Source organism: Aspergillus caelatus, assembly GCF_009193585.1.
Source record: "Aspergillus caelatus strain CBS 763.97 unplaced genomic scaffold BDV27scaffold_54, whole genome shotgun sequence".
NCBI classification, from domain to species: domain Eukaryota; kingdom Fungi; phylum Ascomycota; class Eurotiomycetes; order Eurotiales; family Aspergillaceae; genus Aspergillus; species Aspergillus caelatus.
This window is the reverse complement of record NW_022475317.1, coordinates 106,232-129,898: the sequence shown is the minus strand read 5'-3', so window position 1 is coordinate 129,898 and position 23,667 is coordinate 106,232. Positions and strand designations below refer to the sequence as shown.

The following is a 23,667-nucleotide window of genomic DNA, read 5'->3' as shown; positions in this document are numbered from 1 at the left end:
TATGGTTAGTAGCGCGGGATCTAAGCCTTGTCCATCTGCGGCATCAACAGGTGATTGAAATAATAAATAGCTGTTGGATTCCACCCAGGCATACATTCAATTGATTCAATTCTTCAATCTACTCTTAAAGCTCCACAAGAGCCTCTGGTCCTGCAGAAGAACACACTCAGGTCATACCACACCGACAGTCATACAATAATGGGACTCATTAAGACCGGCCTGACTCTAGCCGGTGGATATGGGCTTCTCAAAGCTGCATCGAAGTGAGACTTTTGCATTATCGATCTACCTCATGAACTATGCTAACATAATAGTTCAAAGGGCCGTCAATGAATATGAAGACAAAAAGCAGAAACGCTCCAGCCAGCCCGAACACCAATATCAGCAACATAACTACCTGGGTCATGAGCCACATATGAACTACATGCCTGCCAGCCAGGCGAATCACCATTCTTTTCAACCTCAATGGCAGTCTCACCATGAGCCACGGTGCTACCACAGAAATCACACCGGCCACAATTCTTTCCTAGAGAGACAGCCCTGCAGTGCTCAAGAGAATCGAAAGAGCTATGGTGGCCAAACCCCTCCTCCATACCATCACGGTTATGGCCAAACACAAGGTGTCGTCCAGCCCGGATCGGCCCAAGAATATGATCCAGGAAGGAAATTATGAATTGTTCGAGAATTTTTGTATGAATTTGATGGGGTACAGGGTGTCCGAAAACTGGTGTCATCACTTATACTCTTTGATTGTTTCAGCAACCCCGAGATGGAATGGACTAAGTTTAATCTGGAATGAAGGGAACAATCATGGATAGTTTTCCTGATACAAACAGCGAACAGTAAGAACAAGTAATATAACACCAATGACGAGCCCTGTAATCTCGGGTTTTTCCCATTGGTATAGAAACATCTATATTAAGAATTAAAGACAAGCTGACCGTATTACAGGATTATCCAGAAATCACTGGATAGTTCGTATTTACAGGAAACAAATGTATATAAACATTAACTATCCCAGGAGTTCCTATTATAAATACATTAGAAAATAAGTAACTTAGAGAGAATATAATGAATATTAATCGACAATATATAGAATCCCATAATAGAGAGACCGGGCCATGCTGATAATAAAAAAAAAACAAGTATAGTACCCTCAATAGCATAATATATAAATACACAATACTCAGCATGCTGGCACATTGGTCTGTCAATATATATCCTTCGTGGTTCCCCAGCTTAATAGCGTTATTAGCAGAGACAGATATTAGAACTTTCCTATCTGGAGTAAAAGCTATATCGCCAACAATATCAGAATATTCTATCAGCATACTGTATATCTTTTTGGTAGCTATCTTCGAGAGCCTAACTGTACTATTACTAAAGATAGATATTAGAATTTTTCTATCTAGGGAGAAGACCAGAGCTATAATACTATCAGAATATTCTGTCAGTATCCTATATATTTCTCCGGTAGCTACAACCTAGAGCTTAACTGTGCCATTAATAGAGGCGGATACCAGGACTTTTCCATCCGTGGAGAAGGCCAGAACCAAAATACCACCAGAATATCCCGTCAGTGTGGCCAACTCGCAACCAGAGATACCGAGTTCTGTAGTAAATACTGGATCATATCTGTTTGCCCAATCCCCGAAGATGTCTGCATCTTCACCACCCTCCACGAAGCCGCGAAAATCCAAACAGCAGACCCTTATACAATTTTCTATCCCGAGAATAACGGCCACTACGCGAAGAATTCTGATAGGGCTGTCGTTACCGTGGCATTAGATGGAATGTGTGAGGAGATCGATCACAGAAACACCGAGCTGGAAGCGAAAATCGCCACGGGAGAGAAGCTGACAGACGAATATGCGGTTTAATCGTAGATGGGATTTTGGTAATCCTAGGGACAGGGGTTATAGCCCTGGTTATCGGGCTGTGGGATGTAACCTGATGTGGTGTGATGAGGGGGAAAGATCCGAGGCACTTTAATTGTCTGCTTCGGCTTACCTATAGGAGAGAGAATTATAAATGAAATGTACGGGTATTTAATCCGCCCGCCTATGTTCTTGTCTCCATAAACAAAGTCTGACTACAAGGAAGTGAATCACAAAAGAATAGAAAACGGCAGCTTGTTAACTAAGTTTCTTAATTTCTTGTCTTACCACTTGAAAATGTTTTCCGCCTCGTCCGTAGGTTGTTTCACATTAGCGTAGGTCCTCTTCCCAAGCGCGCTACTGTCCTGGACATCGACAATGACCTCCTAGAATTTACTACCGCTTCTCTACATGTCAACCTGGAGACCATAATTGCAGGCTACTTTTACCCTGGTGTCCCAGGCCAGTGCCAGCATTACATTAGTTGCTATGTCCTCTGATAGCCATCATAGTGTCTAGTCGGCGACAAACAGAGCAGGTTTCTGCTAGACTCATTCTCATGGCTCTCCTTTGGGGCTCCAACAACTCGAATCTGTGATTAGGCTGTTTTTATGAACAACCAACTGCTCTCCCATTTAGATGGAAGAGTATACACCCGTGGTAGTATTTCAGTATTTGTTCATTCCTTTCCTTTTGGATGTACCAGTCCATAGTACTCGGCTAATTTCATTGGTGGCCCGGATCCCGTTACCCAACGCTAGGCTATTGATATAGCCGGAAGGATACGGGTGTGTAAGCCAACACACAATTTACCCGATAGATAAATGAGCCAATGTATACACAACATTAGAGCGCTTCTCGTTCGTCAACACTGCAATACAACGGCAATTGCTAGTTACAGAGAAGAAAAATGACAACCACAACTCCACAACGCTACCACATCTTCGGCCAGGGAATATCCCAGAGTCTCTCACCTACAATCCACAATGCCGCCTTCGAGCACTATGGCCTCCCACACCGGTACGACATACAAGAATGCGACACTCTTCAAGACGTCAAGTCCTTAATCGATGACCCAGCCTTCGGTGGCTCTAGCGTGACAATGCCTCACAAACTCAGCGCCGGGGAGTTTTGTGCCCAGGTCGCTGACTCTGCGACTCGGCTAGGAGCAATTAACACTCTCATTGCTCGATCAATTGATGCTGGAGATGGGACAGCGAAATGTGAGATTCATGGTGATAACACGGATTGGTCCGGTCTTTATTCCCTGGTCAAGGAGTATGCTTCTGGGGAGAGCAAGCAAGTTGGGCTTGTGATCGGGGCTGGAGGCGCAGCTAGAGCCGGTGTTTATGCGATGGCTCAAGCTGAGGTTGAGCGGGTTTATGTTGCTAATCGGACGTTGGCGAAGGCGGAACAAATTGCGCGGGATTTTGAGGATTTGTGCCGGGTTATACCGGTTCAGTTTCCATCGAGGTTGCCGGAGGATCCGGATGTTATTATTGGGACTGTTCCCGGGGATGCTATGTCGCAGGAGGCATTCCAGGGTTTGTTTGGGAATGAGAAGGGTCTCTGTATTGAGATGGCGTATAAGCCGCGGGTGACGAATTTGCTGGCTGTGGCGAGGGAGAACCCCGGATGGACTACGGCGAATGGGGTAGAGGTACTTCTTCGACAGGGCTTTGAGCAGTTTCGGTTGTGGACGGGATTGGATGCACCGGAGGCCGTTATGAGGAAGGCTATTGAGGTTGCTACAGGAAAAGGACATCGTCATTGTAACTTAAAACGCGAATAGCTTTGCATAGGGTAAAGAGAACATCACTATATGTGTGGTGATAAGAACTTTGATATGATATAGAAGAATGATGTTGACTTACAGATGGTAGCGTGGACAGCGTTTCTTTGTGGACCTGAATGTACGTCTCCTTCTACCTGTAGTTGCCCACGGCGTGTAGTGCAAATTACAGCCTCTCGGTAGATGGTACGCTAGATCATCTACGAAATCTATATCTCAACTGAACGGCTCAAAACAATGCTGAATTATACTGAAGAAACTAGAGATCAAGGCTAACCAAGTAGATAACGGTGATTCGCTGCTGCTTTGAAAAGATTCTTAATTGAAGTGGGAAGTCCATAAATCATTCACATTCTAACAACACATTAGGTACATTTACCAAGCAACATCCTTTCCGTCCATCCAATCCCGGGCCTGGAAATAGAGCAAATCATGCTTTTGTCCGTTGATCGTCGACCCCTCCCTGCGATGACCAGGTAGATCCAAGAGCACCTTCACCCCCATAGTTTCCTCCTGCATATAAGCCAAATACCTATACCCTGGAGGATACTTCTGCAACCTCTCCTCATCCAGAACGGGGATCCGTCCCGGATTAATAGGAATCAGCTTATCCTTCTCATACCAGTGCCTGACAAACCGCGCCCGCCACTGTCCCTGTAGATGAGGATAGGAAGGATCCGACATCTTTTCCCAGAAAAAGATAAACCGACAGTCACTTTCGGCATCAGCCTCGCATGTCCCGCCAGATACACAGCTGACGCCACTAAACCGCTGCGTGATGGTTGCCTTCATCTTTGTTACGGCTCGTGTGGCATTCGGGTCGATGTCAGTTGTGCTTCCGTGAATCCGGTGCATGATGAAGGCTCCCTTGTCCATTCCGGCTTGTGAGGCTTCAATAAACTTTAAGTGGTGGGTTAACCCCGTCCAGGTTGTGTAGATGTGTGCCTCAGGGTGGAAGATTGAGCGTAGATTTTCCCACTCGCAGGCATCGCGATAGCATGGCCATCCCTCTGCTAGTTCGCGGAGCATGTACCGCTCCAGGGCTAGTTGGGGAGGTCCGTTGTTGCGGATGGCATTTTCGGGCCGTGTACCCGCAGGAAGAGAATGGAGGTCGGGCATTTTTAAAAATGATAATGTATATGTGACGGGAGATGAAGTTTTCTTGGGATTTCAAAGAGGCAAGGCAATCGGCGCAAAGAGACAATAATAAGCATAAGTGCGGAACTGTATTTCTAAGGAGCATGACGCATCAGTGCCTGGTAATCGGTTAAATCATCCCCGGATCGGCTGTATCCACAACCGATCCGTTGTGCATAAGAAGATATGGTAGCTTCTACCACAGCTCACATTAGTTAGTCTACACGGATAAACATTGTCTTAATTAGTTCAGCACCTCTTCATTCGCATCTTGCAAAATGCCCTCAGAAACAGATCCACGTGCTTATGCATACCTTGTCGGTGTCGGAGTGACCCACTCTATCGCTCCACCAATGCACAACTACATTGCAAAAGCACTGGGCCACGATTGGAAATTCCTCGCTAAAGAGTGTCCGACAGTGGAAGATGCCGTTCAACTCTTTCGACGATCCGACTTCGCCGGTGGAGTAGTGACCATGCCTTACAAGCGCACCATCATGGACCACCTCGACGGTCTGGACGAATACGCTATTCGGCTGGGGGCATGCAACAACGTATACCGGACGGCAGACGGAAAATTAAGAGGCACCAATACAGACTGGCGCGGGATTAAGGGATGTTTGCTGGGAGCGAGCGAAGCAGGCAGGGGAAAGCCGGCGGTGCTCATTGGGGCTGGGGGAGCTGCGCGGGCGGCGATATTTACTCTACACGACCAACTCGAATGTCGGCAGATCTATCTCGTCAATAGAGATCGCGATGAAGTAAAGGCCCTCTTGGAAGAAGCAAAAAAGGTGTACGGTGACGGTTTGGACATCGTTTACGTGGAGCGCGTCGAGCAGGTCAAAGGTCTCGCCAGGCCGTACTACATCGTGGGCACTGTTCCGGATGCCGAGCCCAGCACCCCCGACGAGGTGGAAGTTCACCAGATTATTAAGTCATTTTTATCCACTCCCCAAGAGAAGGGCGTTCTACTCGACATGTGCTTCAAGCCACGAAAGACGCGAATCCTGCAAGCTGGGAAGGCAAATGGCTGGAAGACTGTTGAGGGCACTGAGATTATCGGCCACCAGATTCATGAGCAGTACCGACTATGGTGCGGCGAGGAAGAAGGTACCCAAATACCTGTGAGTGAGGCATGGGCAGTGCTTCGAAGAGCAGCCGAAGAAAGTCCGGCAATCAATTTCTAAGTTAGACAGATTTCCTTTTAGCAATTACGCATTTGTAGATTGACGATCGGGCATTTTCCGATTATTAAAGTTCGGTTAAGAATAGTGCCGTTACCAACAAATATATGTACAGGACCAGTGCCTTGGATCATAAGTATACATTCTGTTAGAACTGCATTTATCCGTTTGCACGTAACTTACAGTTGTACCGTCACTTCTTAAAACGCCAGAATGCCTTGTGCGCCAGCAATCGCATCCATGTCCTTGGGAAGGGCCTGGGTACATTCCCTCCCCGAGAAACTCGCCCAGGCAGCCAAAGCCGGATTCAAAGGGGTTGAAATATTCTACGAAGATTTGGAATATCTCGCTAAAGAAAAAGGACCCGTAAATGATTCAACATTGCTTGCTGCCGCTGAAGAAACCAGAGCCATCTGTGACCACCATGGCCTAAATGTGATTGGAATGCAACCATTCTTATTCTATGAAGGTTTAACGGATCGAGCCCAGCACCGGGAAAAGATCGATCGCCTTAAGCTGTGGTTCGCCATCGTCAAAATTCTAGGCACCGATATCATCCAAATACCTTCTAACTTTCAATCCGAAGGAATATCGGGTGATCTGGATTTAATTGTTTCCGACATGGTTGAAGTCGCAGACCTGGGTTTGAAAGAGGAGCCTGTCGTCCGGTTTGCATATGAAAATCTCGCCTGGGGTACTTTTATTTCAACGTGGGAGAGTTTGTGGGAGGTGGTTCAGCGAGTGGACCGGCCTAATTTTGGGTGCTGTCTAGATACCTTCAACATCGCCGGACGGGTATGGGCCGACCCTGCCAGCCCCTCTGGTAAGACACCAGATGCAGATGCGGACTTGGTCGCATCGCTACAAAGTCTTATTAGGACGGTCGATGTGAGCAAGGTATTTTATGTGCAGGTTGTTGACGCAGAAAGAATGCAACAGCCGTTGGTCGTGGGCCATCCTTTTTACGTCGAAGGACAGCCAGCGCGGATGAGTTGGAGTCGCAATGCTAGATTGTTCCTTTATGAACAAGAGCGCGGTGGCTACCTACCAGTGGTACAGGTGGCTAAAGCATTCTTAAAAGGTCTTGGCTTTCAGGGGTGGGTGTCAATGGAGTTATTTTCGAGGTCGATGGCGGATCCGGACCCGACAGTGCCCGAAACACATGCACAACGGGGCATCAAAGCCTGGAATAGGCTGGCAGAGGAACTGAATCTCTAGAATCTCTCGCTGTGTATCTACTATATAGACGGTATTACCCGGTTGCACTCATATTGTGAAGGGTTACGTATCAGCATCAACCGTGAGGTGGTTGCTGCAGCTCGGTAACAAAGTCTGTCACCAGGTCTCCTGCGTGAAAGCCGAGGTTATGCGCAAATGTCGGTTCGTGACTGTAGAGTATTAGCATGGACTATTGCTCATGATTTCCTAAATAAAGGATACCTCATGGGCGTTATGGAAGCAACCATCTCTTCAAATAAAGCGTCAAAGCCTCCTGTTTCATCTAAAACAGGCGCTGTTTGTCGAGGAACGGGAGAAATGGGAGTAGGAATGGTAGATGCTACTGCCAATTCAGGTGTGTCAGAGAGACCCGAGATCAGGTAGCTCTGAGAATCACGGATGCTGGTAGGGTTGATGATGGGGGCAGTTGTACGACCATGGACCATGTTCACAGGTATACCAGCAGTGTACGTATTATCAAAGGATTGGATCGCGGGAAAAAAATGATCCAAGTTCTCTATATTCCAGCCCAGTCGCGAGTCGCTTATGTACGACCTGTTTAGTTTCGTGGGATTGGCCAACTTCAATTTATCCATAAGTTGACTGAGACGCTTTTGCAACACATCTTCTTCAGCACAGCCGCTGATCAAAATGCTCGTGCGTAAACATCGTTGTGCCTGGAAAAAGAACCAATACAGAAGGGGGGAAGATTTCGTTTCGCTGGTGATCTCAATGTATTGATCAAGTAGATCAAGGCACGTTCGTAGGGCATGGTATGCCATGGTGGTAATGGTCGCATCGTCGAAGTTACATTTGCTAACCAAACACAACGTAACAAAGGATGAGGTCAGGTGTAAATTCAGCAACGGAGGGTTCAGTGAGTGGCGCGGGGGGTATGGGCAGCGTGTTGAAAGAACCGATTGCCAGTCTCTCAACTTGGAAGCAATCTGTTGGATATTCTCTTGTCCGGATGGGCGATGCAAGACTTGGGTTAATAGTTGCATTAGTTGATGGACCAGGTTAAACATGCTCAGGGCTCGCAATGGCCCTTTCTGGGTAGTTCTCTGACTCAGGGCTTGATCACCAGAAGCTGTCCACGTCTCCCATTCCTCCAGATCATCCTCAGCGATGGGTTCGTTTTCACTCTGTTCGTCCAATGAGAGACACGGAGTTCTTTCGAGAAGTGCAGAAACTATGTTATCAAGAAACACACAACCTTGGAAAACGTGCGCGAATCTCGGTTTTCTGGCTGGCTGAGGGAGAGTAACGACAATTCTCATAGCCTGACCAACGAGCAGCCAGGCGTGGTTTAGGTCTCCACGTCCAATATTCAGAAGAGCCACAATCAGTAGGGTCTGAACGTGGCTCAATTCTAGATTATTAAAATCTAGCACCAGGCGCACGCGTATGGCGGCTTCTATATGTGTCGGCTCTAGACAAGCGTCCACGCTTACATTCTCTCGCATCATGCGTACATATGCAATAATAGCCCACAAGACTAATAGATAGCCTGCACCACGATCCTTTGTGGAAGGGTCGCCGTGCATTGTCCTTAAAATGTCGCGTCGGTCAAGTATAGGGAACCAGCACTGAATGTGAACAAAGTAGAAGTCCACCAGCTCTGCCACGTCGTCTGGAAATTGCAAATTTAATAGACAATTGGATTCAGTTACACTTGACGGAGGTAGAGGTAGAGGTGGAGTTGGAGGTAGGATAGAGTCCGTATCAGCATTCGAAGCATTCATTGGGGTCTGAGTCGCCCGCTCCGGACTATGTGCGTCGCATGATTCCCATTGGTGGCCATCATCATCATCATCACCGAGTGTATGGTATATATCCTCTTGCAATCCAGGTGCTAATAGGCGATTCACACGTTTGGCTACTTTTGAATTTCGCCATATCGTTGCATATTTCTCTACCGATTCGGTGGCGAGAAACCTGCTGTGATGCCGAGGGTCACGAAGCAGGCTTTGGACCGCGCTTTCACTGTCAGGGATCTGCTGGAAAACAATTCCAAGTACAGTCTCAAGGGCTTTCACGTAGCCAGTTTGTAATCCACGGCGTCTACCGTTGTCCTGGTATGTACATCGCCGGCCGGCCTGGCGGCAGATCGCACACTCTGGTTGCTCCCCATCGCATTTCGATTTACGTCGGCGACATTGGTCGCAAGCACGACTGATCCGCTGGCGTTTGTTTGAGTGAGGTCTTGGCATATCTTTTGAATATGCTAGACCAAGGCCGTCAGCATGGGATTCTCGCTAGTTGAGGTCAGCCTCGTCGTATATCCAAACAAGGAGGATATCGATAGGCCCACGTGATCGGCTATGGAATTAACCGATGGCAAATCCGAAACTCAAAGGTCAAGGGGATCCAGACAATCTCGTCGTGTATGGGTTAGAAAAATGTGATTGTTTTATTAAAGTACGTATACTGATGATGAGCTTTCAAGCAACTCATAGCAATGAGCAGCGCGATGGACTTCCCTGGTCTTCTCGACGATACAGCCCGGACTCTAGCTTGGCGCTGGTTGGATTTCCCGGGGCGGGCAAGAAAACCCTAGGGATCATGGCAGCTGTGGCATTGCGGCGACAGCTTGTTGACTATGTCGCTGTATTCCAGCGAAGGCACGGCATGCCTCCACAGGGTTACATTGCAGCACATGGCTCAGAACGATATCGCAAACTCGAGCTAGAAATGACCCAGGAGATATTAAGAGAGCATCGAAAAGGATGTGTGATTGTCGGACTCGGCTGGCTGGCAAGCAGACAACAGCAGGTACTCTTGGAGGAGTTCACCTCTCGTCACCCAGTTCTGTACATCCGACGGGACCGAAGCGATTTACAGCAGCTTATCGCGACTAGTCAGGACAGGTTCGAGCGCATGTGGGAGGCTGGAAATTCGTTCTTTGAATCCTGTTCCAACTTCGATTTTTACAATGTGACAGAAGGCTCGGTTGGTGAGGCTCGCTCCACACTACCTACGTATCTAAAGTTGAAAGACACGGAGAGAACGTTCGTAAGGTTCCTGCATCGCATCTGGGGCCGTGAACACCGGGCTCGTTTTTCAGCGGATCCCTTCTCTGCGTCGTACACGTATGCCCTGCAGGTACCAATGGCTTGCTTAGAGGGACAACTCGAAAGTTACGAGGAGCTCGAGAATGGGTCGGATGCAATAAACCTAAAAGTTGAGCTTTCTGGTTTTCACGGCAGAAGGCCATCCGAGTCAATGGCAAGGGCTGTAGCCATCCTTAGGAGGCACTCGCGGGCTCTTGTAATCGTAGATATTAGTCCTCCCTCGGCACCAGATATATCGAGCTATCGCAAGCTCCTAGGAATGGCCTTGAGGACCATGCCGGATGCTATCACTTGCTCCATGTCTCATGGAAATGATCTGGCGCAGGAAGTAGTTGCTGCTAAGGGTTATATCAAGGTCATAGCCACTTATCATCAAGATTATCCTCTGGTGGGGAACGAGAAACTTCCGCAGCTATTCGCCCTCCGTCATAAAACGCAAAGTATTGGTTTCGACGCAATTCGTATAACCGGCGAATCAACAGCAGCCGGAGACGTTCTTCCCGGTATACCCCTTCCGCACAGTCTCGCCAAAGACGCTCTCATACCCGCCATCGCATACAACACAGGACTATTTGGACGCACTTCGGTTTGCTTAAATCCAACATTGTCACCGGTAGTTCTCGAAAGCATGAGGTCAACAGGTGTCACCTTGCGGGAAGCAGAGATGGCGGTGTCAGCATGCTTTCTTCGTCGCCGGAAAAGATTCGGCATTTTTGGGCAACAGTTATCGCACACTTTATCACCTGCGATGCACAATGCCGCGTACGCTGCGTGTGGACTACCGTTTACATATGACACAACGGAGCGACAAACGCTGTCCGATATTCGCGAAATCTTGGATGATGAGAGTTATGGAGGCGTGGCGGTATCACTTCCGTACAAAGCTGAAGTTCTTCACTACCTGGACGAGATAAGCCCAGAAGCACTGGACATCAACGCCGTGAATACGGTGGTATTGCATCAGGAGTGCCAACCAAATGGAGTGTGCAAAACTATTCGCAAGGGGTACAATACTGACTATCTTGGCATCAAAGATTGTATCTATAAGCACCTTTCTCCAGCAAATGCTGTCCGTGACGGATCAACCGCCCTGATAATCGGTGCAGGCGGCATGGCCCATGCTGCCATATACGCTTGTTATCAGCTGGGTGTGAGACACATTTGTGTCTATAATCGAACACTTTCCAATGCACTACGACTTGTCGACTACTATCGTGAATGGGCAAAATCAGAGAATAAGGTCCCTTTAGGTCTTACCATACTCTCATCAGCTGATGACCCATGGCCAGCTCATCTTCGCCAGCCCACAATCATTGTTGCGTGTATTCCTGGACAGGGGTTTGATATCGAGTCATCGAGCGCTTTTCGCATTCCCGACCAGTGGTTGCAAAGCAAAACTGGCGGGGTCTTCGTTGAGGTAAGGATTCTGTGTAATTAGCAGAATACTTTGTACTAATAGATATAGGTCGCCTACGATCCACTAGAGACGCGTTTAATAAAGTCGATGAGACAACATGTGTCGCGAGGCTGGATCATAGTTGATGGCCTGTCGGTCTTAGTCGAGCAGGGCATTGCGCAGTACGAGCTCTTTACAACACGACCAGCTCCAGTCCATGTTATGAGACATGCCATTCAGCAGTCAATTCGAGAGAGAGCTCTTTAATCTTTTATGTAGATGGAAGTTGCATGTTAGCTGGGTATCTCCGTGATTATCACGCAAAGCTCGCAATAATAGACGTGTATGCCTTCATCAAGGGCTTTATCTTCACTGGATAGATAATATACCAATAATTCCATAACCAACAGTCCATTCTAAGATACTTCACACGGTCCCTCGTAGCTATCCATCATGAATCTCGTCTCGGGCAACAGACGACGGCCTTCCTATTCTCATACTACTCAAATGAAACTAATTACATACAACTTCTCCCCTCACTATATTCAGTTCTACATACAAACACAAATTCACATAACCCTACCAATCCATCAATCAAACATTCAAATTCTATTAACGTGTTCGAGCCTAGCTATTAAACATCTAGCTATACAGACGCCTTACCGATAACACAGAATTCTAGTCCAGAACACCTAAATCTCACAAAGCTATATATAGACAGAAAATATAATAAGCAAAACCCTTGTAATTATAACCAGAATATATACTACAGTATTTAGTCTTTCCCTTTGATTATCCTTCTATATTTATAGCTATCTTTTACGGCTACCTGGCTCACCTGGAAAGCTAACATGGGCTTCCAAAGATTTTGATTATTTTTAGAATGAGCCCATATCAGACGATGATGAATCTCAATTCCTAGAAGATAAAGCAAGTCTTTTTTATCTACACTAGCCTCTTCCGACTCGTCATCCCAGGAATCCTAAACATACTAATAATATGGAGGCCCCCGGCTTCCGCCCTCATGATAAGCCGGCCCAATTTCTTCTTCCATACTACCTCCCATACCACCTTCAAAAGCTTCTTTATAACAACCTTCGAACCAAGCGCCATCATAATTACTTTCTGATCCATCATTCTCAACTCGCCACTGTCTCACCACATTCCCATAATCATCTAAAAACACATGCAGTAAACCTCCACCCTTTTGCGCCACCTCATCCTCCACAAATATATGAGTAACAACACAAGCAGCGTGCCAGAGAGAATACCTCATAAGTGGGTTCTTGTCTAACTCCTCTTGATCTCTCGCTAAAAACTCTTTAAGCTCATCAGAGTAGTTCTCCGCACTAGGACATGGACTTTCTTGTGCAGCCTCTACCATCTCTCGGAACTCTGCATCTCTGAGTTGAAGATTGACATGCTCATTCGTAACACGCTCTGGAAAGACTTCCAGGGCAGCTGCCAAATCCAAGCCACCGAAGATGCTTTCATCGTCGAGTACGATCCCGTCATAACTAACCCATTCTGCTTCTTCATTTTCGGCCCACAGAGCCTTATGCGCCTCTTCATCCGTGTAGCAGAGACGAAGCCAAAGACCGGATAAAGATCCGGTGTCATCAGCGTAGGCGCGTAGAACCTCGGGGCGTATAGGTCGAAGAATCTCGTTTATTTGAAATTCAGTTGGAATGGGTGGCGATTTCTCATAGTAAGGCTATCAACGTGGTATTGACTCGGGGTCAGTTCCGGTGTATGATCCTCACACATTCAGTATAATTGGAGGTCCATACCTGTCTGCCTTCGAACCCCAATGCGAGAAATTGGCGAACAAGCCGTTTGCGACGGTCTGCGGGTGATTCGTTGGATTGTGTAGGATCTGGGTGAGGCTTTTCCCATTCGGAGAGAAAGTAGACTTCCAATGGAAGTTCTCCCCAGGGAGGTTGTTTTGGTTGTCTGTCGTCAATCTTATGAACAGGCATTTTGTTATGTATTCAGTCCCTCCGCCTCTTGGGGTGAAGGACTGAAAGGCATATTTGTGTTTCCAATATGCAGTGTCCCGCTAATTTCGTGTAAAATACAACATCAATGGTACTGAAGACGTATCCGTAATATACATCGACCATTGTAGAAAGCGGTCTAGTTAAACGCTCGAAATCAAATCCAATCAGAGCTCGCATCTTTAGGGTTTATTTTCCAGAAATCAAGAGTCGAAAGAAACTCGAATTCGAAAACTGTTGTAAGCGGGTTTCACGTAATATATAAAACTGAACCCCGCACGATATGATCTTTCAATACAATTCAATACTTTTGAAACAAGGCTAAGCGGGATACAGATTAGCGTGTTTAGGAGGCGTTCGAGAAGGAATCTGTAGACTGTGAGCAAGTGGTGAAACTGCTTTTCATTCAACCTGCGTATAAATTGAAATTAACCCCATATTATCAGAAATTCACATGAAACTAGAGAGTCTAGGTCTTTTTACTTTATCAATATGATACAGGTTCTTACAGAAAACAGATGGGCACATCGATAATAGTATTGTACTCGTGGGAATATATATAGTTAATCAAGAAACCAAGCTTCACTCTGTACTGCAATATGTGGAAGGTGAAAGAAGATAGGTTGAATTTTTGTATAAATATCGTATAATTATAAGATAGAGGATTATGTTTATTATATAGAGACTATATATTTGTCCAGTTAAGATACTTAATCTTTAGTAGCACCCGAGCTCTTGTATCCCCAGAGGTAGACTTCAGCAGAACCCATTGTCAGAGAAATATCTACTATTCAGGGTAGAAGACATGTTAGAGTGAGAGTGTCCACACCGTGGAGAGGAGCTGCTCCTGGCTCTTGCCTTACATTGTCTCCAAACCAAAGTTCCTTTACGACAACCGTACTCAGGCAGCCAAGAAATCTACAAATCGTCCCAGACATCGTGAGGTTGACCAATATACAAGCTTAGTGTCTTTGCACTACACAAGTATGGAAATCAAGTGCGATATAGCTATCAGGAACCTGCCCTAGAATCAAAGGATGAAACGAAATGAGTTGCTTGTACGATTGGAAGATTTCCGACTCAACTAAAAACAGAGTGCAAGCTTAACTGAATCCAAGGTGTTTGATAAATAGCATCTACACTATTGCTTCACCATCAGAACGGAAATACAGGAAGGTAACGCAGTCAAAACATAGCAAGGTCTAGTTGAAACGTGGCACCCATTACAGGCCCCATTATCGTATAGACGGCCTTAAAGAGAGCTAATGCCAGTGAATGCACGCAAATCATCCGAGTGTAGTATTCTCTTTCCGGTACCATCAGCATTGCATCGGTAGATATTGCCGCCCAAGTCGGTCAGGTAGATATGGCCATTTTTCACGTCTAACCGCAGACCGATTGCCTCCTTTAAATGTCTGCATAGGACGTTATATCCCTGGCTGCTGTCACTTGGTAGGGGGAGGCCGGACCGATCCAGGCAGATGCTATTCAAAGAATTACCAATAGGCAACTCACCGCGATCTGTCCAATACAGGGTGCGGGATGCCTCATCTATTTCAAGATCAATCGGTTCAGGGAGATTGTTCAGAAGACATTGAACATCACCCCTGGATGTCGGCGACTGGCCATAGGGAGTGTCGATATTTGCGCAGAAAATCCGACCCTGGCCACCCTTCGAGGATCCCTTCTGAGTCCAATAGAACTTGCCCAGTTGAGGAGCCACAGCGATGCCAACACACCACTTCTCAGCATCCTTGCCGTCTTGCGGGTCCTTGTAATGACCTGTTTGGATTAAGACAGTGAAGTCGCCACCATCAAAGTTGCATCGGCAAACGCGAAGCCCTTCTCGGTCGCAGAAATAAAGCTTCCTTGCTACTGGGTCAAGGGTGAGTTGTTTAGGTGTATTGATCACTCCGGGCGCCACAACAGTCTGAATGTCATGACCATCAAGGTTGGCAGAATATATGGCACCGTCATCCTTTCCGGGAATTCCCATGCATGTCCAGAACATGCGTTTACTGTCAGGATCAATCGCTAGGCCATCCGGCAATGCTTGATTGCCAACCAACACCCGACGGATTTTCCCATCGCATGAGAACTCCTGGATTTGGCCTCCTTTAAAAGAAGGCTTGGTTGCCGCCAACCCAATATCTAGAACGAAAATTCTAGGCGTCATTTGGCCTATTGAATAGTAGTTAGAGAGCCTGGTAGCACATCTAAGCCGAGGAGACGAATATACCTGTCTTCTTTCCGTCTGTGGCCCCAGGGCCCTCTTGGGGGACCCTGGATGACTGGGAAGGCATGCGCATGCTTGAACCACAGTGGCAGGTGGGATTCCGTCGCATGGGTGAACAAGAACGGATCAGACTAGTTTCGGGGACCTCAAATAATCATTGTACAAATGCTTTGGCCTTGGGGACCCTAGTTGGTTTAAAAGGCAAGCCCTAGAGTGAATAGGGAGGCTGTATCGCACATATTTAATAGTAATATCCCAAATGCAGAAGAGCCGGTTCGGAGGTCTACCGTCCGATGACGATCTGTTTCCTTCGGAATCTTATCACGCCGTGTAGTTGTTCATTTCTCCCGCGTTTACATCCGTCTTATTCTCCGGAAACCTTTTGAGCGGGATATTCGTAGTCATTGTTATTTCTAGAATTTGGAAATAGCAATATTTGTAGCTAATCTCGTGTCTTAAAAGCCGATATTGTCACGGTGTTAACAATGGCCGTAATGGCGATCCTTGCAAGACCAATTTAGAATAAACCGGCGATTAGAAGGAACTTGGTTCTGGTGACTTCGTCAGGGCTAGGGATAGAACCATGCATAGCCTGCCTACCCTCCGCTATTATAAACGAGAGAGTACACGGAAGTGCATTAGAAGGCCGTCATATGCTGAAGAAAACTTTGGAAGCAGAGAAGCATTTGACAAGTAAACCAAAGATTATCGCCTTATTTGAGGAATTATTTTCATCTTTTATTATGTCTGATGTTATTCCCAGTCCCGTACTGGGGAATGTCCTTGACATAGATCCTGAGCATCCTCACGAGAGCCTTGGACGAATTGCCAACATACATGGCGACTCCTACGAATAAAAGTATATAATGAATATACAAAGCGCTGAGAAAATCTAGGACCAATCTTCAGTATCCGACTGCCGGAAGACCGAATATTTGTTGCCAACTATGCTCTGACACGAGATTTATTTGATGAGAGAAAGTTCCAAAAATCAGTATCGGGCCCATTGGAGCAGATCCGAAACGCCTTGAAAGATGGTCTTTTCACGGATTATCCGGATGAACACAACTGAAAGGTTGCCCACCGCACTTTGACACCAGCCTTTGGACCATTGTCCATCAGAGGGATGTTCTCAGGTATGCCTGCCACTCGACGCCGCGTGAACTATCTATATTTACTTGCACTGCGGTAGAGATGCAGGATATTGTTTCGCAGATGGTACTGAAGTGGGCACGCTTTGGTCCAGATACACCAATCAATGTTGCCGACGATTTTACAAGGCTGACACTTGATTCAATTGCTCTGTATGGTCCTCTGGCCAAGGAAAATGAGTCATCGGTTGACACGGTATACTAGCTGTGCTATGGGTGCTAGGTTCAATTCATTTTACCATGAAACACAACATCCATACATTGAAGCGATGACAGGAATGCTTGCGGAGTCACTCACTCGATCCAGACGCCCTGACTTCGCATCGTTCCTATTCTCCGCCCAAGAAAGGAAGTATCGGGCCGATATAGAGAAGCTGGAAACGATTGAAAAGGAACTTCTCCAGGATCGACAACAAAACCCTACTGACAATAAAGACTAGCTAAACGCAATGGTTTCTAATGAAGGCCCAAAGACAGGCGAGACCCTAAGCGATGAAACAATTATTCGTAACATGATCACCTTTTTGATTGCTGGTAAATATCTTCTCTGCCATGTATAAATCTTCCTCACAGTTGATTGATAAGATTGAAGGGCATGAGACTACGTCTGGACTACTGTCGTTTCTCTTCTATGAACATATCCAAAACCCAGAAGCGTATAGAAAGGAGCAGGAAAAGGTGGATATAGTGATTGGGAAAGACACCATCACAGTTAATCATATGTCGAAGCTCCTATTCCTAGAGGCTTGCCTCCGCGAAACACTCCGCCTTCACCCTCCAAACTAAAGGAGATCAGGTCCTTGATGGGCGCTACCATGTTAAAGATGGGGAATCTGTCCAGATCCTCCTGACTAGGTTCCATCGTGACCCGGAAGTATATGGCCCAGATGTGGAGGAGTTCAAGCCTTCTCGGATGCTGGATGATGCATTCGACAAGCTTCCCCGCAATGCTTGGAAGGTACGAGTCATCCTGGTAGCTAACTATGCCAATATCTTTATCTGATTTACTTAATCCGCGCTAGCCTTTTGGAAATGGCGTCCGTGCCTGTATTGGTTGGCCCTTCACTTGGCAGGAAGCTCTGTTAGCTGTGGCGTCGTTGCTAAGCAAAGGGCCAATTTTTACGGACAGAAAATGTTTGTCCTTCCGGCGGATCTAGAATCATAATGAAAAGTTGCCCCACGCTCACCCAAGGAACCCTTAGTCTCCAACTCAGTGGGGCGGATCTTTGCTTTCCAATTTCGCCGAAGGGCCGCGGTACGAATGAATGAATTTCCGGGACCATAAAATACCGCGGCCGGAATGTTCCATTGGTTGTCTACCAAATATCGCTTGTTTAATAGGATCTACTCGCCTAGACTCATAATATGCGGGCATGATGCAAATGTATGTTCCGGGTCTGAGGGTGAAGATTGTTGGCACTGGCGCTGGACATATGTTGCTAATACCTGAAAAGCCAGAGTAGTTGCTTAATCATGACCTCCTTAATTATCCCTCGGGATTTAGGCTAGCAGTGGCCTTTTGCGCCGCGGGTAGATAACAAGCTTTTGCCATGCTAAGGCGATACAAGTAGATTAAGACCGCCGCGTAGACTGGTGAACACTAACCCTTAACCACTACTATCCCTCGTACGGAGCTTGCTATTTCCGTTTGAAGTTGCCGCCCAACCCTTCCTTGATTTTTAGTACGAAACATGGAGACTTGCTCCACGAGGTCTGACATACGTTACGCAAAGGCAAGTGAGGCTAAAATGAAACAGCTGGTGGTATCTCCTAACTTTGCTAATTATATAGGCGTGCAATCCATGTAGGAGAAGAAAGATAAAGTGTGATGGCCAGAGGCCATTATGCTCTTCCTGCAAAACATTCAGTGAAACATGCTCGTTCAATGATGTCGTGAGAAATCGAAGGCGCCGGCCCAAGTTCGTACGCCCTTGTATAGCAACATGTACCAATAGCTAATCAGATAAAGCCATGCATATATTTCGAGTCTGGAAGCAAATGTGAAAGACCTAGAAGAGAAATTACGCTTGGCTCGGTCTCTTAGCAGCGAACCCCTGGAACTGACCAAAAAGTCGCCAGCACAAAGTGAGAGTCCAATCGATCATCCGCAGGCAGAATGCCACTCAGAAAACGATGGACATAAGTGTGATGGAGATGGGAAGCAAGACGAGGATGGTCTACATGATGTCCGATCCAGCGGTAAAAATCCAGCTGGAGCCGACAGCAACCTTGCGCAGGTTAAGCGAAGCAATCACCATCTTTTCTTTACGACACCTCAAGGGGCGATGCGCTTCTATGGTATGCATTTTGTATTTTGTTTCTTGTTTCTCTTTGCCTTGACCTTCCCTTTTACCTTTCATTGCGAGTTACAGCAAACCGAAGGAATTGGGTGAATATCTGACCATCATCAGGACCGTCCTCCGGCTTCTCTATATTTTCAGCAGGCAATCCGCAATGGACCAATGATCGCCCAGAGAATGCGGTTTGGCAAAGCGCTTCTCTCCGCGAGATGGACACCTGGCACTTAAGAAGCTGGGTTCCACAAGCCCTCCGGGACGATTTCAGCAAGAGGGAATCTCAACCACTACCCTCAAAGCCCACAACGCTGAAGCTAGTAGGAGACTATTTTGCTCATATCAATATGGCCTTGCCACTCTTCGATGAACAACAATTCCTCAGGCGCCTAGAGCGTCAATACACTTGGAATCCAGACAGTAGTCCATCCTGGTGGGCAGCACTCAATATCGTCCTTGCTCTGGCGGAGAAACGGAAAGTTGAACATGACTACAATAACAATGGGAACTGCCTGGTATCCTTGGGCTACGTGAAGAATGCCCTGAATGTTGTGACCCAGTTGCTTTTGCAAAATACGGATATATTGGCTGTCCAGGCTATGCTAGGCCTTGCTCTTTACTTCCAGGACACTGCGAATCCCCAACCACTCTTCGTGTTTAGTTCACTTGCACTTCGCTTGGGGCAAGCAATTGGAATTCATAGATCGGTACGCTTTGGACTAAGCAACTGTGAAGTGGAAGAGAGACGGAATGTATTCTGGATTGCATATGTCCTAGATTCAGATATCTGCCTGCGCACGGGACGGCCGCCCATACAGGATGGAGACGACTACGATGTTCAGCTCCCCGGCGAATACTCCAAAGGAGGGAAAGGGGTGTTACAACAACAGGGTTCCTATATTGACGTGAGCTTTTTCGGTTTGTTGGCGCGGTTTGCTGTGTTGCAGCGGCGTGTCTACGATCGAGTTTATTCTATCTCAAGTTTGCAAAAGGTTTCTCCAGACTTACTGATTGACATTGAGCAATGTGAGAAAGAACTTAAAGCGTGGAAAGCAGGAATTCCTCAGCATTACCGACCGCGGCGGAATTATACTGCCCCCCAGGAAGCCATCCTTCCACACGTCATTCGGTTGCACCTGGCTTTTCATTGCTGTGAAATCAATCTTCATCGTGTGATCGAGCTGCCGGGGAGGTGTAAAACCCATGCCCACTCCTGCAAAAGCCATACAGAGTCCACGTCTATCGCGCTTGAAGCCGCACGGTCTTCTATTGAGCTCATAGAACCGATAAAATCATTGGGTTCATCTTTTTCTTGGTATGTTGATGTCTTGGCCGATGAAGTCACGTAGTTGAATCAAGGAGGCAATGTTAACAGATGCTTTTCCAGGGGATGTGCATACTATCCTGCTGCTGCCGCAGCGACGTTATTCGCAAAACTTCTTGCCGACCCTAATCATGACCGGAATAAGTCAGATCTTCAAAGAATCCGTCGGGTTACGGATTTTATATCTACATTAGTATCCGAAGAAGGGGGCACATATTTAGATTATGTCCTCTGGATGTGTAAGAAGTTCGAACTGACGGCGCAGAAGCTTCTGCAGCCCGATCAACAAGAAGATGGAAATCCTCTGAAAGAGAAGACAGGTGTTATTGCGCCTGCCTCTCATCCGTTTCAGCAACGTGTCTGGGATAATGCGTCTCTCTCTCCTAGCTGTCCTTCTATCTATGGAGGACCCACCAACCTCAGCGCTATTCCCTGGCGAGGGGACCTCGGAGAGCAGAATGCGCTCTTTCACTCCAGTGATATCCCGCTTCCTCCAGACTGGGAAAGCGAGCACCAGTTACCCATGGGATGGAATCTGCAGGATATGACCAGCGGCCTCCCTCCCTTTTTTCGTTTATATTAGACTTTTATGTAACATGCAATGAGAGAATGAAACCAAGCTGTAAATGTTGAACCGCGGCAAACCTTCAGAGGTTGACGTCACCCACGAACCTTGTACCGCGGATTATTTAATGGTGACTTTTCAAATATCCTCAACCCCAACTACAAATTATCACAACATATTCAATCAACTGACTCGGAACTGAAAACACACACGGTTTTCTACTGGTTGTGCCTCCTCAGGATGACGTGGCAACCACCCACTATCGATAATCGCTATGTAGCAGTGCTTGGTGCCGGGGTGCTCGGTACGATTGAGCCTTCTCGCCCGTGGAAAAAAAAAAATGTATTCGGGTCTAATATATCTGTCAAGGCCGTCGAATTGCTTGTACCTGGGTTGCAGCAGGCTACAATGTAACCATTAGAGATCCGAGTCCAGATCAGCGGCATGCTGCTGTTCATTTCATTGACAACAACCTTGCTACGTTTGCTAAGACCCTTGGTGACAAGTCAGTCCCCGGACAATATGCTGCATTTGCAGATTTGGATTCTGCTGTGAAGGATGCATGGTTTGTGATCGAAGCTATTCCAGAGAGGCTTGATCTAAAGATCGCCACGTTTGGTGACCTTGCGAAGAAAGCACCAAGGGATTGTATTTTTGGGTCCAACTCATCATCCTACAAGTCACGGCTGATGCTTGAGAAAATGGATGATGAGGCCAAACGGCGCACCCTGAACGTCCATTATACCATGCCCCCAGGAAATAGGGTCGTAGAGCTGATGACTAGCACCCATACTTACGCTGACATTTTCCCTTTCCTTGTTCATAAACACCAGGAGGTTGGGCTGGTGCCAGCCGTCGCCCGCAAGGAATCTACTGGGTCAGCCTGTCCTTCTCTATGCTGTCTCAGGTGCCTGGAATAACTGCTAACCTACAGCTAGTTTCATCATCAACCGCCTATGGGCAGCTGTGAAGAGAGAGACACTAACGATCTTGGCAGAAGGAGTTAGTGATCCAGAACAGATCGACACTCTATGGGTAAACCCGCTCAATGTCCCTCTAGCGATGGCACATTCTAACTGGTGGGCAAAATAGATGGAAATGTTTGGCGGCACGGCAGGGCCCTGTAGCATGATGGATGCGGTTGGCCTCGATACAGTAGCCTTTATTGAGGATAACTATATTCAGGAACGCCACCTGGACAGTGCAGATACGGTAGACTGGCTGCGAGAGAATTACGTCAACCAAGGGCGATTAGGCGCAAAGTCTGGAAATGGAGGACTTTACCCAGCTGGCTTCACGACGAAATCGGCTGCTGAGAATGCCAGTCATCACGACAACTTGGCCGCACCAACGCTCTATGTCCTTGATATAGGACTGGGTGAAAATATCACCGATAATTTCCTTACAGCCGGCAAAATCTACGCTGCCTCGGCCAATGGTCAGAATGTGAAAAAGATCGTCGATGGCCTTACAGGGCCTGATGGGGTCGATATTAGTGTCAGCCATGGCAGAATATTCTGGACAAATATGGGGATACCCTCTGAAAATGATGGATCTGTCCAGTCATGCAACCTAGATGGTTCTGATATCAAGACAGTTGTTCCACCTGGAGCAGTACACACACCAAAACAATTGTGCATTGACCATACACACGAGAAATTGTACTTTTCGGATCGCGAAGGAATGAGGGTTCATAGAGTCGATTTCAATGGTAGCCAGCATGAGATCCTCATCCAGACTGGTGATTATCATCATCCGTCTCATAAAGCTGACCAGAACCGATGGGTAGGACACCTTTAGCGTGTATAGTGGGGCCATGGCTAACAGACGCTTGACAATTTCAGTGTGTGGGAATTGCTGTTGACCCAAAGCACGGCAAGTTCTACTGGACTCAGAAGGGCTATAGCAAGTCGGGTCAAGGAAAGATCCTCAGGGCAAGTATTACTTTGCCTGCAGATGCAAAGGCTTCCACGCGCTCAGATATGGAAACTCTCTTCGAAGACCTGCCCGAACCGATCGACTTGGAGGTGGACTCGGAAAATGAATTCCTATATTGGACTGACAGAGGTGAATATCCACTTGGCAATTCAGTAAATCGAGGCTATGTTGGACCCAAGCCTCGGGATCCTAGAGCAGCCAACTTTACGATATTAACGAGGCACTTGCATGAGGTATATTTTCCCACTTGGTGGTTCGAAACCTCACTAACATCTTTTACTCACAGGCGATCGGTCTACGCTTAGACAAGGTAAACAAACATATTTACTTTACTGATCTGGGAGGATCATTGTACCGCACAGATCTCCAGGGTGGAAACAAGACGGTTATATACAGCGGTAGAGCTGCTCTTACAGGACTTGCCTTGACACATATCAATTAAATTACTTTCTGTGGGAGATGGATAAGTCCGATCGGGTTCATC

The 23,667-nt window shown here is 47.0% G+C and overlaps 11 protein-coding genes across 11 annotated transcripts; 7 read left to right on the top strand and 4 right to left on the bottom strand.

Annotated features, from left to right (window-relative positions):
• Nucleotides 1-198: 198 nt before the first annotated feature.
• BDV27DRAFT_156126 (uncharacterized protein) lies at nt 199-1,880 on the top strand (the record flags this gene model as incomplete). The annotated part of the gene is made up of 3 exons (XM_032072270.1): nt 199-263; nt 322-489; nt 1,511-1,880. The coding sequence occupies 3 exons, from the start codon at nt 199-201 to the stop codon at nt 1,878-1,880; spliced, it is 603 nt and encodes a 200-aa protein (XP_031929351.1).
• A 212-nt stretch (nt 1,881-2,092) lies between these two features.
• Nucleotides 2,093-3,750, top strand: BDV27DRAFT_125582 (shikimate dehydrogenase family protein). Its single transcript, XM_032066364.1, has 2 exons — nt 2,093-2,212; nt 2,390-3,750. The coding sequence occupies exon 2, from the start codon at nt 2,788-2,790 to the stop codon at nt 3,667-3,669; it is 882 nt and encodes a 293-aa protein (XP_031929350.1). The 5' UTR covers nt 2,093-2,212; nt 2,390-2,787; the 3' UTR covers nt 3,670-3,750.
• Nucleotides 3,751-4,044: 294 nt separating this feature from the next.
• On the bottom strand, nt 4,045-4,788 carry BDV27DRAFT_171034 (putative pathogenesis associated protein Pep2; the record flags this gene model as incomplete). Its single annotated transcript, XM_032075491.1, has 1 exon — nt 4,045-4,788. One exon carries the CDS (start codon nt 4,786-4,788, stop codon nt 4,045-4,047), a length of 744 nt encoding a protein of 247 aa, XP_031929349.1.
• A 296-nt stretch (nt 4,789-5,084) lies between these two features.
• BDV27DRAFT_156123 (shikimate dehydrogenase family protein) lies at nt 5,085-5,993 on the top strand (the record flags this gene model as incomplete). The annotated part of the gene is made up of 1 exon (XM_032072269.1): nt 5,085-5,993. The coding sequence occupies one exon, from the start codon at nt 5,085-5,087 to the stop codon at nt 5,991-5,993; it is 909 nt and encodes a 302-aa protein (XP_031929348.1).
• Nucleotides 5,994-6,203: 210 nt separating this feature from the next.
• On the top strand, nt 6,204-7,208 carry BDV27DRAFT_156122 (sugar phosphate isomerase/epimerase family protein; the record flags this gene model as incomplete). Its single annotated transcript, XM_032072268.1, has 1 exon — nt 6,204-7,208. The coding sequence occupies one exon, from the start codon at nt 6,204-6,206 to the stop codon at nt 7,206-7,208; it is 1,005 nt and encodes a 334-aa protein (XP_031929347.1).
• A 76-nt stretch (nt 7,209-7,284) lies between these two features.
• BDV27DRAFT_156121 (uncharacterized protein) lies at nt 7,285-9,421 on the bottom strand (the record flags this gene model as incomplete). The annotated part of the gene is made up of 2 exons (XM_032072267.1): nt 7,285-7,378; nt 7,431-9,421. 2 exons carry the CDS (start codon nt 9,419-9,421, stop codon nt 7,285-7,287), a joined length of 2,085 nt encoding a protein of 694 aa, XP_031929346.1.
• Nucleotides 9,422-9,773: 352 nt separating this feature from the next.
• BDV27DRAFT_143777 (putative pentafunctional AROM polypeptide) lies at nt 9,774-11,945 on the top strand (the record flags this gene model as incomplete). The annotated part of the gene is made up of 2 exons (XM_032070157.1): nt 9,774-11,699; nt 11,748-11,945. The coding sequence occupies 2 exons, from the start codon at nt 9,774-9,776 to the stop codon at nt 11,943-11,945; spliced, it is 2,124 nt and encodes a 707-aa protein (XP_031929345.1).
• Nucleotides 11,946-12,669: 724 nt separating this feature from the next.
• Nucleotides 12,670-13,657, bottom strand: BDV27DRAFT_143776 (uncharacterized protein; the record flags this gene model as incomplete). The annotated part of the gene is made up of 2 exons (XM_032070156.1): nt 12,670-13,380; nt 13,469-13,657. 2 exons carry the CDS (start codon nt 13,655-13,657, stop codon nt 12,670-12,672), a joined length of 900 nt encoding a protein of 299 aa, XP_031929344.1.
• Nucleotides 13,658-14,927: 1,270 nt separating this feature from the next.
• Nucleotides 14,928-16,253, bottom strand: BDV27DRAFT_171022 (uncharacterized protein; the record flags this gene model as incomplete). Its single annotated transcript, XM_032075490.1, has 2 exons — nt 14,928-15,840; nt 16,237-16,253. 2 exons carry the CDS (start codon nt 16,251-16,253, stop codon nt 14,928-14,930), a joined length of 930 nt encoding a protein of 309 aa, XP_031929343.1.
• A 1,258-nt stretch (nt 16,254-17,511) lies between these two features.
• BDV27DRAFT_156117 (uncharacterized protein) lies at nt 17,512-21,263 on the top strand (the record flags this gene model as incomplete). The annotated part of the gene is made up of 7 exons (XM_032072266.1): nt 17,512-17,596; nt 17,655-17,740; nt 17,805-18,020; nt 18,085-18,143; nt 19,032-19,360; nt 19,474-20,671; nt 20,744-21,263. The coding sequence occupies 7 exons, from the start codon at nt 17,512-17,514 to the stop codon at nt 21,261-21,263; spliced, it is 2,493 nt and encodes an 830-aa protein (XP_031929342.1).
• Nucleotides 21,264-21,485: 222 nt separating this feature from the next.
• Nucleotides 21,486-23,625, top strand: BDV27DRAFT_171021 (uncharacterized protein; the record flags this gene model as incomplete). The annotated part of the gene is made up of 6 exons (XM_032075489.1): nt 21,486-21,549; nt 21,615-22,122; nt 22,184-22,280; nt 22,338-23,030; nt 23,090-23,416; nt 23,470-23,625. 6 exons carry the CDS (start codon nt 21,486-21,488, stop codon nt 23,623-23,625), a joined length of 1,845 nt encoding a protein of 614 aa, XP_031929341.1.
• Nucleotides 23,626-23,667: the final 42 nt, after the last annotated feature.

What these genes read in the sequence shown, in the direction of transcription:
- BDV27DRAFT_125582 (XM_032066364.1), top strand. Translation starts at nt 2,788, where the DNA reads ATGACAACCACAACTCCACAACGCTACCACATCTTCGGCCAGGGAATA.